A 14,073-nucleotide genomic window follows, 5' to 3' on the forward strand; every position below is an offset into this window, starting at 1 on the left:
GTGGATAGCCGCTCCAAAGCATGTGATGTGCAGGGGGGCATTAGGTAGGAAGGATGTCGTTAATTATTCATGAAGACCTCTGATATCTCCTATTCAAGGCAGATATGTAAGGCTCTCACACACACACACACACACACACACAAGAGGCAGCTAAAATAATTCACACACAGTTCAGCTGTGCAGAAGAGAAGCCGTACTGCAGTAGTTATGCTGTGTTTAGATCCCTTCAGCTTTGCTTTGCCCTCCATTCATGCATCCCTGTCTTCAGCATGACTTTGCATTCCTCACTTTCTTCCATGTTTTCTCCCATTTTTCTGTTTCTTCCTCAGTGTTTTATCAATGTCTGTTTGTAGTGATTGCCATTGTGTTGTGTGCATCAAGAATATGCTATACTTAGAGATTTAAGATCTAAATCAAATGGGTGGTAGTGTTTGCTCACATGCTTCAATAATGTTTATTGTGACAGGAACGTACAGAATTCTGTGCCATAAAGACCCTGTGAAGTCAAAAATAATCAAAATGATCTTTTTTGCAGAGAAAATGGCCCAAAAATATTGATGACACCATATTGCATTCAGGGGTGTGTACAGATTTTTGTCCAATCAAATGCTCTTTGGAATGAGAATGCCCCGCCCCCTTATACAGGGCTGTCTAAACCCGTTCCTGCAGGACCTTCCTGCAGAATTAGGGTGTGTTCACACTTGTAGTTCGATTCTCTTGGTTCGAAAATGATGCATTTTGTCCTGGTCCGGTTAGTGTTCATACTGGCATTTTTGACAGCGAACCTAAAGATACCAAACCTAAAGGCATAGTGATACATTCACAACCTGATTGGTCGGGTTGAATGATATATATTTTGTGACAGAACTTACCAAACAATAGGTGTGATCTACTTAAAGCAGCCGTGCGCAGACTGATCTGTGTTTGACATCAAAGTACACCCATTCACTGATCGGTCTGCTCAGCGCCGCTTTAAGTTGAATACACCTAATGCCGGACTAAGCGCGCTCATTGCGTGTACATATGATTTAATTTTTTTACCGCTCATAAAAGGCGCTTCACCTCCTCGTTGCTCCACATTTGCCCTTTGCTCATTTTGTTTTGGATACACTGCTCGTTCTGCGTCGTATGCATAGCGTCACATCTTGTCATTACATCCTGTTTTTGCTTTGTTTAGAAGTATTTGGTCCATGTTGCGTTCATATTTCATTCGAACTGCACCAGAGTTCGTTTGGAAGCAGACCGAGACCAAACATGCCAAATATTAAAAAATAAAGGATTACAGTGTAAAAAATGATTAATGTGTAGGCTACATAAATATAAAAATACCTACATGTCATAATGAATAGTCATTGTATGTATCAGAATTAGGCTCGCGTACGAGCAGATCCGTTTCCTTTCTGGAGACACATTCAGTCTTTGTGCTTGCAAAATCCAGTGTGTAAATAGCGAATCCGCCATGGCGCAAACGCAACTGGCTCTTAAAGGGAATGGGAGATGAAACTCTGATTGGTTTATTGCACGTTATGCCCAAAACACACCCATTACTCATTAAGAGAATAGGGACAACCCTTTTAGACCATGCACCGGGCACCGTTTTCCCGTTGTTTAACTAGCAAAAGTGTCACAGCCATATCACCCTGCAGCCCAAGACTGGTTGCCCACTGAAGCTAAGCAGGGCTGAGCCTGGTCAGTACCTGGATGGGAGACCTCCTGGGAAAACTAGGTTGCTGTTGGAAGAGGTGTTAGTGAGGCCAGCAGGGGGTGCTCACCCTGTGGTCTGTGTGGGTCCTAATGCCCCAGTATAGTGACAGGGACACTATACTGTCAAAAGCACCGTCTTTCAGATGAGACGTTAAATCGAGGTCCTGACTCTCTGTGGTCATTAAAAATCCCATGGCGCTTCTTGTAAAGAGTAGGGGTGTAACCCCGGTGTCCTGGCCAAATTCCCGCCACTGGCCCTTGGCAATCATGGCCTCCTAATAATCCCCATCCACTTGATTGGCTCTATGACTCTCTCTCCTCTCCACCTGTAGCTGGTGTGTGGTGAGCGCACTGGCGCCGTTGTCCTGTGGCTGCCGTCGCATCATCCAAGTGGATGCTGCACACCGGTGGTGGTTGAGGAGAGACATGATTGTAAAGCGCTTTGTGTGTACAGCAATACACAATAAAGCGCTATATAAATGCATCATTCATTCATTCATTCATTCATTCAAAAGTGGATTCGGACACGCCCTAAGTGCACCTGCGCCGTGCGCTTCAGGCCATGCACTTAGATCGTTAAAATTGGGCCCGTTGATTAGATGTGTTCAGGTTAGAGCTAAATTCTGCAGCTAAGTGGCCCTCCACAAGCAGGATTGCACACCCCTTGACTATTGCAAGCAGTAAATGGATGTCATGTAAACTAAACCCAATTTATAAAAATTTGCAATGACCTATGTCAAACTGTACCGTATGTCAACACAGGAAAGAAAAATATGCTTGTCAAACAGTTTCACCGGGTCTTTTTAGCCATTCAGTTGTGTTACCAAACTGTGAGTTTACACCACTACCAGTTCATGACTTTTTATTAAAGCCTTTAGCATCCATATCTATTGACCGTTCACAAAAATACAAATCAAAACAGACTAACAGATGAACAATATTGGAAAAAAGAACACAACTTGCTGAAGGCTTTGATAAATTCAGTCTGTCAGTGTTGTGATTAAACCTCATAATGAAATGAGTGAAATGCATGACTGAGTGTTGAAGACATCCCAGAGGCCTCAGGCCCTGCACAGTTTGCATTTCATGTAATTGTGATAACATGATGATTCTGAACTGACCTTGAATTAACACGTCCCGTTGTCTCCTCCCTCCCCTCTCAGCAAAACGATATCCTGAGATCAATAAGCATCTGTGTGTCCTAGTAGCAGTAAACCCTGTCTAATGAAATGCTCCAGTCTCACTGGAAACATACATGTGTGCTAGCTTCTGTTCTTACTTGGAAATCTATTTACATAGTTATTATTATACAAATATTCCAAGTAAGAATGTGACAGATGTGTGATGTGTGTGTGTTACACCTGGAAGCTTCAAAAGCAGTCTGTCCTCTCTTCCAGAAGCTGAGGAGCTCTATCAGAAACGCGTTTTGACTATAACAGGCATCTGCATCGCTCTTCTAGTTGTTGGCATCATGTGTGTGGTGGCTTACTGCAAAACAAAGTAATTCACTTTTTGAAATGTCTTAGTTTGTACTAATGTTTCACTCAAAAACTAAAATTATTGATAGTCGTTGAATGCGATCTCCTGCAGTCTAAGAGCTGTTCGTGTTTTTGCACATGTAGGAAACAGAGGAAAAAGCTGCATGATCGTTTGCGGCAGAGTTTACGAGAGCGAAACGCTGCGGCCAAAGGCCCTCAGCACCCTCACCCTCACCCTCCACCCGAAAACCTGCAGCTGGTGAATGTGAGTACCATAACTGGAAACATTTTTAAACATTTTTAATCCTGTACACTGCAGTTTGAAGATAAGAAGTTGTCAGAAAAAAAATGATGCCATTTATGTTAACATTAGTGGTCACCAAATATTGTAACAATCACTTAATACTTCAGCTTCAACTTAAATTTACTAAATAACTTTTCACAATAAATAAAACTAAAAATATGCATAATAACTGAAAAAGGTGTAGGCCGAAGCCTTTGCTTATTATGCCTACCGTTTATACATATATATTTTAAACATATTTATCTGACGAGATTCACTTTTTCACTGGATTTGATAATACAAGATAAACAAGACATTTCCCAAAATGTACATACATAATTACAAAAATGCACATTCCAGATATTATTTCAACAGTTTAAGTATTGAAATAACATATTAAGTACAAATTATTCATAATGAGTCATTTAATTATTTATCACCTTGTATTTAAACATTTTCTTAAATTTGAAATACATCATTTTAATTTTAGTCACAATTATTCCATAGATTACCCCTTTGACACACATACACCTATTTTTGTATTAGTTCTTGCCCTTATTTTTTTAAACACACATATTCCTCTTAGTTTATACTGACTTTCTCTTATTTCAAACAGCCTCTGGATACAATAAAAAAAAAAAACAATATTAAATTATGTAAAAACAGGTAAAGTTGATGTTAAACAAAATGTATAACATGCTAAAAGAAAAACAGTGGTACAACAGTCGACTTTTGTCTGATTTCAGCATTACATGCCTAAAAATACCGTCCCTCCTCATGTGCACGTGACAGACAAAGAAGTGGAAACATCTCTCTCTACAAACGATTTTACTTCAACACATCCGTCCACTGCTGTCACTCACTCCTCCAGCCAGTGGTACAGTACAATCCCACATAACAACAGCAACATAACATTTGATTGTCAGTCAAATCAAGTCCTATTTATTTGTAAATATTTATTTGTATAGTGTTTCTTACAATACACATGGTTGCAAAGCAGCTTTACAGGAATATATGCTGTAACATTATATTTATACTGTAGTGTCTTTAATTTGTTTAAATTCATTGAACATTAGCTCCTATGGTTTTTGACATATTGTTCTGTAGAAGTGTATATATATATCTTATATTTATTACTGATCCCAAACTTTTGAATGGCATATGTATATATATATATATATATATATATATATATATATACGATGGCGTTCAAAAGTTTGAGATCAGTAAGATTTTTAATGTTTTTTTTAAGATGTTTCTTCTGCACATTAAGGATGCATTTATTTGATCAAAAATACAGAAAAAAACAGTAATAATGTAAAATATTATTACAATTTAAAATAATGGTTATATATTTTAATATACTGTAAAATATAATTTATTCACATGACGCAGCGCTGAATTTTCAGCATCATTACTCCAGTCTTCAGTGTCACATGATCCTTCAGAAATCATTCTAATATGCTGATTTATTATCAGTGTTGGAAACAGTTATGCTGCTTAATATTTTTTTGGAACTTGTGATACTGTTTTCAGGATTCTTTGATGAATAAAATGTTAAAAAAGAACAGCATTTATTCAAAATAGAAATATTTTCTAACAATATAAATCTTTACCATCACTTTTTTATTAATTTAACACATCCTTGCTAAAAATAAAATAAAATGTATGGTCACACTTTATATTAGGTGGCCTTAACTACTATGTACTTACATCAAAGTACCATGTACTTATTGTGGTCATATTGTATTGCAAAACACTTTTGCTGCTATTGAGGTAAAAAAAGATAAATAAAATTACTGACCCCAAACATTTGAAGGGTAGTGTATTGATAGAAATTTTACAAAAGATCCACGAGGGACAGTCGCTGTTCAAAGATGAAGAATCATTGTGAATGAACAACATGACTAGATGACGCATGTGACGAGTGGCTTTGCCTTTGGCTTCTCGCAGCTGGAGTAATGGGAAAGCAGAGAGCGTGGTTTCTGACAGTCACGCAGTCCTGGTCAAGTCATCAGTGGAGAACTGCCGGCATGGTACGCCCGGTCACAGGGGGCGTCTGAATGCTACCGGAGGAGTCCATCAGCTCAACGATCACCTGAAGAGCTCCAGAGAAACCCAGGGCTCCTGCAGAGACTCCCCCTACAGCGAGAGGTACCGTTCACTGCATAACACTCCTGCAGGATCCCATCTCTCCTCACTGATGATTGTGAATAAATATCCTGTCTTACATAATGAGCAGAGTTCTGTCATGACAACCCTCGGAGGGTTTACCATGGTAATGTACATGACAATGTTAATGTGTTTGGTATTGGCGGAATAGATCTGCTACACTGCTGCGGCAGAGCAAGTATCGAGACTTGCTACTGCCAATACATGTGCTCAAATGCTCAAAAGTGCTCAAAATGTGAATATGAATGGGAATGTACTTCAGAGATATTTTACTCATAAGAATTTCTAGGGGTGCCAATAATTGTGTCCAACATGTATTTGAGAAAAACATTTATTTCATAATGATATTTCCCCCCATTTTAAATTCTTATTATCCAATGAAAGGTTAGATTTTTGTGAATTTTTTTAAATAAAAGATCAAAAGGATTAACAATGCAGATTAATTTTCACAGCCGCCTTTGATCATACCAAGGGTGCCGATATTTTTGGCCATGACTGTACATGAATAACCCCCAAAGAGCATTCATGAATCACCTCGTATCAGATAGAGCCCTGCACGGGCCTCAAATTTAGGCCATAGCCCTAAACAACTCAGAAAGGTATGAGTAATACATCATTCAGAACTGTAAAGGGTCTACTTTTATTTGTGTACACTCACAATATCAACAAAACGTTGTGCCTTTATAAAATAAAGAAAACAAACATCATGCGCTTTCTGCCGTCTCGTCTTGAACTGGAGCGCTTCACAAAAATGAACCGAAACTCAGGGAATACATGCCTCACAGACATTATAAAAATATCTATAGAAAGCATTAAATTACTACTTAACAAAATAAAACAAATCGAAAACAAAAACTTTTATTATAATCATAATCCGTAAAGATGCACTTCTCTCTAAAGGCCCGTCTAATGAGAAAATGGGTCAGGATCGGCAACTTCATCCTTGAGACACAGACTCAGAAAACACTAGTTTATTAGGAAATAATTCAAATATCTCCTTACCATTTCCGCCGGACACATTAATTACTTTTACTGGGGCTTTAGCCTATTGCGTGCATTTGAACGCAGAACTCTTCAGCTGTGCTGACGGCTCTCTGCTGCTGCTGCTGGACACTAAACACCGGTGAGCCGTTCTTGACAGTCGCGGTTAGCACGGTCTCGCGTTGTACTTATATTAGTACTTCACTCATTCCACCAGCGCTGCAAATATTTTTGCATCACTAATTGATGGATGTCTAAAATATATAAATAAGGAGAAACCAAAAACAGGCTCGAGGCCCGGCCCACTTCTGAACTATGATGTGAAAATTGGCCAGAAGCCTGGCCCAGAGGGCGTAAAAAAGTCAGGGCCCGTCAGGCCTGGTCTGAAATGCAGGGCTCTAGTAGCAGATCTGTACAGGTGGAGCTGGGGAGGAGGAGGGTTTCTGAAGCGCTCTGCAACTGCTACAGCAAACACAAGCCAAGTATTTGAATGTTGAGCACCAAGCCTGCGGCATCTACAGTTTCATGACAGAACTCTGGATTTAGGGAGGCACTAAGAAAAAGAAGCAACACACCTAACTTAACTATATTTTTGTGTATTAAAAATAGTTTCCCATTTTTTCTAACAAGTAGTCATGTAGTGTGACAAATTGACTTGTTTGTTTTTTTTTCACATTACATTGTGCATGCAGCTTTACTGCCATGTGAACTGAGGTAGTTATCAAATTCTGCTGAAATGTTCTCTCCCTCACATGTTTCACTGGTAAGTCTGAATCATTTTAGTGAAACAGCTCATTCAGATGATTCAAGTAAGCAAATAGATTTAAAACAAACGAAAAAAACGTTTACAGTAGGCCCCCTCAGTTATATTAGTACTTCACTCATTCAGAAAATAAAGTATACTTCACTTGTCCACGTTATGCTCCGTCTCACAGACAGTGCATGTGACACAGTACAGTCCAATGACATCCACAAACACATAATTTGCTCATAGCCTGATTTTTCTGTAAACAACAGCACATTTTTTTATCTGACACACCTATTTGAATTGTGTTAATGCACAAAACATAGCGGGACACAGAAAACTAAGTATGCTTTAAGTCTTAGATGCTTGTAACTATGTTTCAAAAGAGCAGCTGTTACTGCACTACTATGTAGCTTGTAGTTTGGTGCAGTTTTGTAGCAGCTTTTCCAACGCTATTGCTGTGTCTCATTTCAATGTTTGCGCCCTCCAGAGGTCACATTTGTCAGCCGCAAATGTCAATGGCTAAGTTTATATCGGCACCTTCTGTTTCAGTTGGAATATCATTTTTGATCTTTTGACACAAATTTACAAAGTTTCCTGCTGTTTGCACATACTGTTCTTCTACCATTGCTTATTTTCTTTGTGAAGACCAGAGTTTATATGTCCTTTCATTTGGATTAGGAAAGATCTACATGACCGCTTCCAATCTGATTGAAATTTCATTTGGATCAAGCATGTGTTTACGTGTAGGCTTTTCGGTCCAGTTGAGCCATCAATCCATTTACTAATGGATTATTTGGTTGCATGTAAATGTAGCCGTTAAGGATGTCTTATTTCAGAAAAGCAACCATTCCAAAGTAAGAAAGACATTACAGTATGCCTCATAAGGTAGAACAGTCAATTTTATAATTTTACTTTTTTGAAATGGCATGTTCCCTGATGTATGCATCAAGAAATGTGATCTTCAGAGGGTGCAGCCTTCAAAAGAAGACATCAGTCAATGGTGATGCATGGGTCATGAAAGAAAATGTTGGGGAGTAACTAGTTACATGTAACAGAATTATGTAATTTAATTACAAAATAAATTGGTAACACTTTATTTTAAGGTGTCCTTGTTACACGTTACATGTACTATAATTACACTTGCATAATTACATGCAAGTAACCCTAAGTCAAACCCTAATCCTAACCATATATTACTGTTACTGTTACAGTTACTGAGAAAAAAATGTTTAATTCAATTACATTTACTTATGAAAATGTTAAATATTACAAAGGGGGTTACATCTGAATATTTTCACACACACATGCAGATTTAACTGGCATGTCCTGATTTTGCTGAGTTAGATGTGTTCCTTGGTCAACATAATGTTTTGACCCTGGAACATTTTAATATGGTTAAGGTTAGGTTTAGGTGTAGGGATATGGTTAAGACTAAATTTTTATGAGTAATCCCTAAAATCAGAGGAAATGATAGATGAATGAAGTGTACAAGCACCAAACACTGATTGTAAGCCTAAACTTCACAAAAACTATAAACTGGTTCTTCAAGTCTGCCCCTATTATAGATTTTTGAAAATTAACTTTCATGCAGTGTGTAACACAGTTGTAAATGAATGAAAGCATCCTGCAAAGTTTTAAATCTGAAAGTGCACCGTGTATACAGTTATTGTCTCTCAAAAGAAAGAGTCGACTCTGAATCATTGTAACGAGTCGTTTTTAAAACGAATCCCAAGCCGTTTCATGTTGACGTCAACATGAAACATTAGCATATTGCCCACCCACTTGTTGGTCTTTTCTCCTTGGTCTGAATGAAAATGCAAATTCATTCTTTGCCACTAGGTGCCGCTTTTGAAGCTGTAAAATAGCTGTTTCCCCGAGATCAATCGACCAATCACCGCAGATTAGCGTCACACAAAGGAGGGGTTTGCTAAAATGAATCATTAAATGAATCATTTGGGAGTCGTTGAGCATGTAAGGCAAGTCAAACTCAGTTCCTGGAGGGCCGTAGCCCTGCAGAGTTTTGTTCCAACCCTGCTCCAACACACAAACCATGTAGTTTTCAAATAAGCCTGAAGGAATTGATTAGCTGGATCAGGTGTGTTTAATCAGAGTTGCATCTAAACTCTGCAAGGCTCCGGCCCTCCAGGAACTGAGTTTGACACCCCTGATGAAAGGTAAAAATAAATGCATATTATCAGACAATGAAAGTGTTTTTTGACCTTGCATGCATGTACCACTGGTTTTGGATTCCCAAAACCAAATTATGAACCTTTCATAACCCATAATAGGGGCACTTTAATCACAATGTTGTTCCAGGGTCAACAAAGATGTTGATCCAGGAACATGTTGCAATTGGTAAAATCAGGTTCTGCAGGTAACTTGTAATCTGTAACCAATCACATTTCCAATAGATTCAGTAAAGTGAGCCTGTGTTTCTTCCACAAGGTATGTTTCGGCCATGACTACCCCCAGCCGTCTGTCCCCCGTGGGGCTTCTCTCTCCGGTGACGCCCTCCTCGCCTCCCTCAGAGATGTCGGCTCCCCTGTCCAGCCTGGCGACTTCCGTTCCCTCCATGGCAGCGAGTCCCTCAGGAGAGGAGGAGCGCCCCCTGCTGTTTCGGACCCCGCCGATCCTGCGTGACAAATCCGGTTCGAATCAGTCAGGCCATAATCTCCGCAACTCGGCTCACTACAATCACGGCCTGGAGCTGCCCAGCCCTCCGGCCAGCCCTCTGCACACTGTGGAGCAGGAGGAGAGTTCACAGCAGAACCAAAGCACAGCCGTAGCGTCCGCCCCGAACAGCTCAAGAACTCACCCGAGCGTCCCGGCAGCGCCAGAGCCGGTCAGCGTCAGTAACTCAGAGAGCAGCAGCTCGGAGAGCGAGACCGAGGATGAGCGGGTGGGAGAGGACACGCCGTTTCTGGGCTTACAGAGCCCTCTGGCCGCTGGATCGGTTGTTCTGGACGGGCTGGAGGGCAGCAGAACTAACCCCGCGCTGCACCTCTCACCGCAACACGACCTGCAGAGCAGACTGACAGCCGTCATGGTCAACCAAGATCCTATAGCTGTGTGAAAGATGCATTGAAGAAAAAAATCACCACTAAACCTTTATTTTCTATAATTAAGTGTTGCAAAAAGAAAAACTCCAACTTTTATTTTAGTGATGTAGTGAAACAAAGACTTTTATATATGTGTACGACGTGTTTGTGTCATGGAAAAAAAGTGCCATTCACATGTAGCTGAGGTCACAGTATTTCAATGGCAGAACAGAAAAAATATAATCTATGGTGCCTTTCATTTAAATTTGAAGAAAAAAAAGGACTGCATCATGACACTGGGCCATATATTCATGACTTTAAGGCAACAAAATAAATTATGTGTGTGACCGAGAAAAAAAAAATTCCACCAGCACTCCATGTCGGAATTCCTGCAATCGGATTAAAGTATAAAAAAGCATCACGCACTCTTAAAAATAAAGGTTCTTTATTGGCATCAATGGTTCTATGAAGAACCTTGAACATCCATGGAACCTTTCAAATGCAGAAAAGGTTCTTTATAGTCAAAAAAGGTTCTTTAGATTTTTAAAATGTTCTTCAGAATGGTTCTTTTAGGAACTGTTCACTGAAAGGTTCTTTTGGGGAACCAAAAATGGTTCTTCTATGGCATCACTGCAAAAACACCCTTTTGAGACCTTTATTTTTAAGAGTGTGGTCTCGTAACCCGCTGGCTTTCCTGTCGACCCGCTCTCTCTTATTTAACACACCTGATTCATGAAGTGAACTGTGTTAGATAAAAGAGACGTACAAAACAAGCGGCGCTGTTGATCACTAGGACTAACCGTACTGTGGCAAGAATGTTTTTTAAATTACGTTAATAATTATTCATGCATTTTGATTTAAAATATGAGTGTGGCTGTTGTGTGGCTGCTGCAAACTGAAAACAAGACAATTCGAAAGCTATAGAAATTAAGAGTAAATGCTAAAAAAAAAAATACTCACAGGAAGCAAATCATGTACGATCAGATAGTAATCAAACATAATCACTTTATTCTCTTTTATATTATGGTTGTCATGTATAGCAGATATTACTTCTATGAGACAGCTGTTAGATCTGATTGTTTTTCTTTCATATTACTGCAGAATGACTGAATATATGGCTCACTTTGTCGATCGTGCTCATTGGCTTCTCGAGCAATGCATTGTGGGAAAATTACAGCACCACTTTTATGATACTGACATCTTTTTATTTCTTATTAGTTATTGTCCAAATCATTTTTTAACATTTGTCCTTTGCTATCCATGTAGAATGTTACATTATATTCAAAGTGTTCCTTTGTGTCATGTTATTTTTCATCATGTTTATGTGTATATGTGTGATCATTTAAAGAACAAATCACCTGTTGTACAGTATTTTGCTATGTTTGCATCACCAGATTACTACAGTAACTTATGTATTCACAAGGTTTTACTGAAAATAGCCTCTAATAGTCTATTCAGCTTGCTAAACAGAAGGAACTGGTTACACAAACAACACTTTTAACCTAGAGCTCACTATAAAGCTCACGGCTCTAGTGCGTGAAGGCCTTTTCCCCTAGGTTTTCATTTAAATGAAATGTGGCCCATTTTATTGTATTTATTTTCTTTATTTATTTGTTATTTATTTATTTATTATCTGGGCCTTATGGAATCTAGCATCTATAAATCTATATTTTAATAGCAATGATAATAAGAGATATTTGCAGTCTTTGGGTACATCAACAATTGTTTTTTTTTTGTTTTTTTTCTCATCACTCCATAATATATGTGTGTTGTTTTGCCATTTAGGCCTAGACTCTGTTATTCAAACTCTCATTCAAAAACAATAAATGTTCACCATGACAAATATCCATGAACCTGATTATACAATTAAAATGAGCCGAACTGCATCTGGGACACTTGAAAACAGCCTTTGTTATGTTACTTTTAACACAAGCCTTTACGTAACGATTCAGGCCACCTTGAGATGTTTGATTTTAGATATGATACAACGTGCGGACAGATGGCTAACATCACCTCTTCCATCATCAATATTAGTTTTGTTTTCAGAAATGGCTAATCATTTACTGTTTGGATGAAATGTTTATTACGTTTTGCAGAAATATTCAAACCAAGGTATGTACGTGAGGTCTAAATGCATCAGTGTTCCAGCATAGCAGATTTTGGCTTATTGTTTGATCTCCACATTGCCAGTGAAGATAAAGGAAGAACAGAAAATCTCCAAAAATCATGTCATTCTGATAGCTGCATGAGCACAGGAGGACAAACGCAGGCATGCCTTGCACAACACATGCAAACAAGCATGGGCAGAGATGTCAGTCAAGACGTGACCACACTAACTGAGAACAAAATGTTCATTTGCATCTGCTCTTGTGTGAACGACTCTATAAAATGTCTGGGCAATATGTATGATAGCTTAACATTGTGTTGGATCTCTTTATTTTTGCAATGTCTTATTCTCTAAGCTGTTTAAATAAGTTAAAGGTGTTGGTGCACACTCACAGACATTTGATTCCCTCTTAAGTGTTTGCATTTGCGTAGATGTATCTGGTAGCTTCTTTCAGCTGTGCTCTCTGGAGCGGGTATCAGTATTGCTGGTGACAATTTTGAGGATTTTCTTTCGAACTTGGCAGCACATTAGCCATTTTGATGGTTTAATATTTCTAATTCTCACCGAATTTGAGTTAAATAATGCTGGCTAAAGGTTATTCTGTTATAGCAAACTCTTTTATTAAATTTCACAGTGAGGATGCCTAACAGGAGCAAGGACTTATATTCACAATGCTTCGCAATGCTGACGTGAAGCTTGGTATGTATTGTCTCGGTACCCTGGATTTAGCGACAGCACCTCCTATTTATAAACAATCTTTAAACTAGATAAAAATTATCATCTTGAAAAAAAAAGGTTTTTTTTACTAATACTACTGCATTCAGAACGTCATTTTCACTTCAGTTTTCACAATACTGATGAAATGCATTTTTAACAACAATTTGGCTGGCAAAAATTACAGCCAAACAAGAGGTGAGGCTGGACTTTTGGATACTGACTGGCTGTATGTGTCATTACCATGTGTCCACTATACACCAGTGTTTGGACTCGTAACTGCTGCCTGAAACCAACACTCTCACTTGACATGGATCTGTTTAGACTGTTTAACGGTAAGTTATATTTCAGCAATGTACTTTCTTTCAATCCCTCTTTGTACATTCCTTAATAATTTTGTTCAAAATATCCACTATAATCTTATTTTTCTTTTTTGTTGTTGTTGCATTAGTTATACAGTACAGAAAACTGTCAGTTTGTGGATAGTCTGTCTTTTTAGAAGTCATGATGCATTTCTTATTAACAAGATTAATGGTTTGCACGTTCACTGACGGACGAACTGTTGACCCACATCCCAACAAAAGATGTTAATGGCACGTCTGGTGCGTGTGGCATTTATGAGAACAATTCCATTTTTGCGTTTTGTCAGAAACAGGAAGAAACCAAAAATTCCCTGAGACAGAAGAATTTGTGCACAATTGATCGTGGGCCAAGATAAATAGTTTACACAGAGACATTTACTATTGCCTATCTAGAAATAGCAAGTACCGATCTTTTGGGTTGTGAAATACATAAAACATCTATGAAGCTATGCTATCTACTGTTTTAACCGCAGAACAAGACTGCTC

The 14,073-nt window shown here is 38.7% G+C and overlaps 1 protein-coding gene across 11 annotated transcripts in view; it reads left to right on the forward strand.

Annotated features, from left to right (window-relative positions):
• Positions 1–12,801, forward strand: part of nrg1 (neuregulin 1) — a 130,922-nt gene extending 118,121 nt beyond the window's left edge. For 8 of the 11 annotated variants that reach the window (XM_058789150.1, XM_058789152.1, XM_058789154.1 and 5 more), the window contains 5 exons: positions 3,102–3,204; positions 3,327–3,447; positions 4,212–4,342; positions 5,419–5,619; positions 9,812–12,801. In XM_058789150.1, coding sequence (XP_058645133.1) covers positions 3,102–3,204; positions 3,327–3,447; positions 4,212–4,342; positions 5,419–5,619; positions 9,812–10,439 — 1,184 coding nt within the window. In that variant the 3' untranslated portion in view covers positions 10,440–12,801. The remainder of the gene's footprint in view (positions 1–3,101; positions 3,205–3,326; positions 3,448–4,211; positions 4,343–5,418; positions 5,620–9,811) is intronic. The other 3 variants (XM_058789151.1, XM_058789153.1, XM_058789155.1) reach the window with 1 other exon arrangement.
• The last annotated feature ends 1,272 nt before the right edge of the window (positions 12,802–14,073 follow it).

The sequence above is a fragment of the Onychostoma macrolepis genome, chromosome 10 (genome assembly GCF_012432095.1).
Source record: "Onychostoma macrolepis isolate SWU-2019 chromosome 10, ASM1243209v1, whole genome shotgun sequence".
Classification (NCBI taxonomy): domain Eukaryota; kingdom Metazoa; phylum Chordata; class Actinopteri; order Cypriniformes; family Cyprinidae; genus Onychostoma; species Onychostoma macrolepis.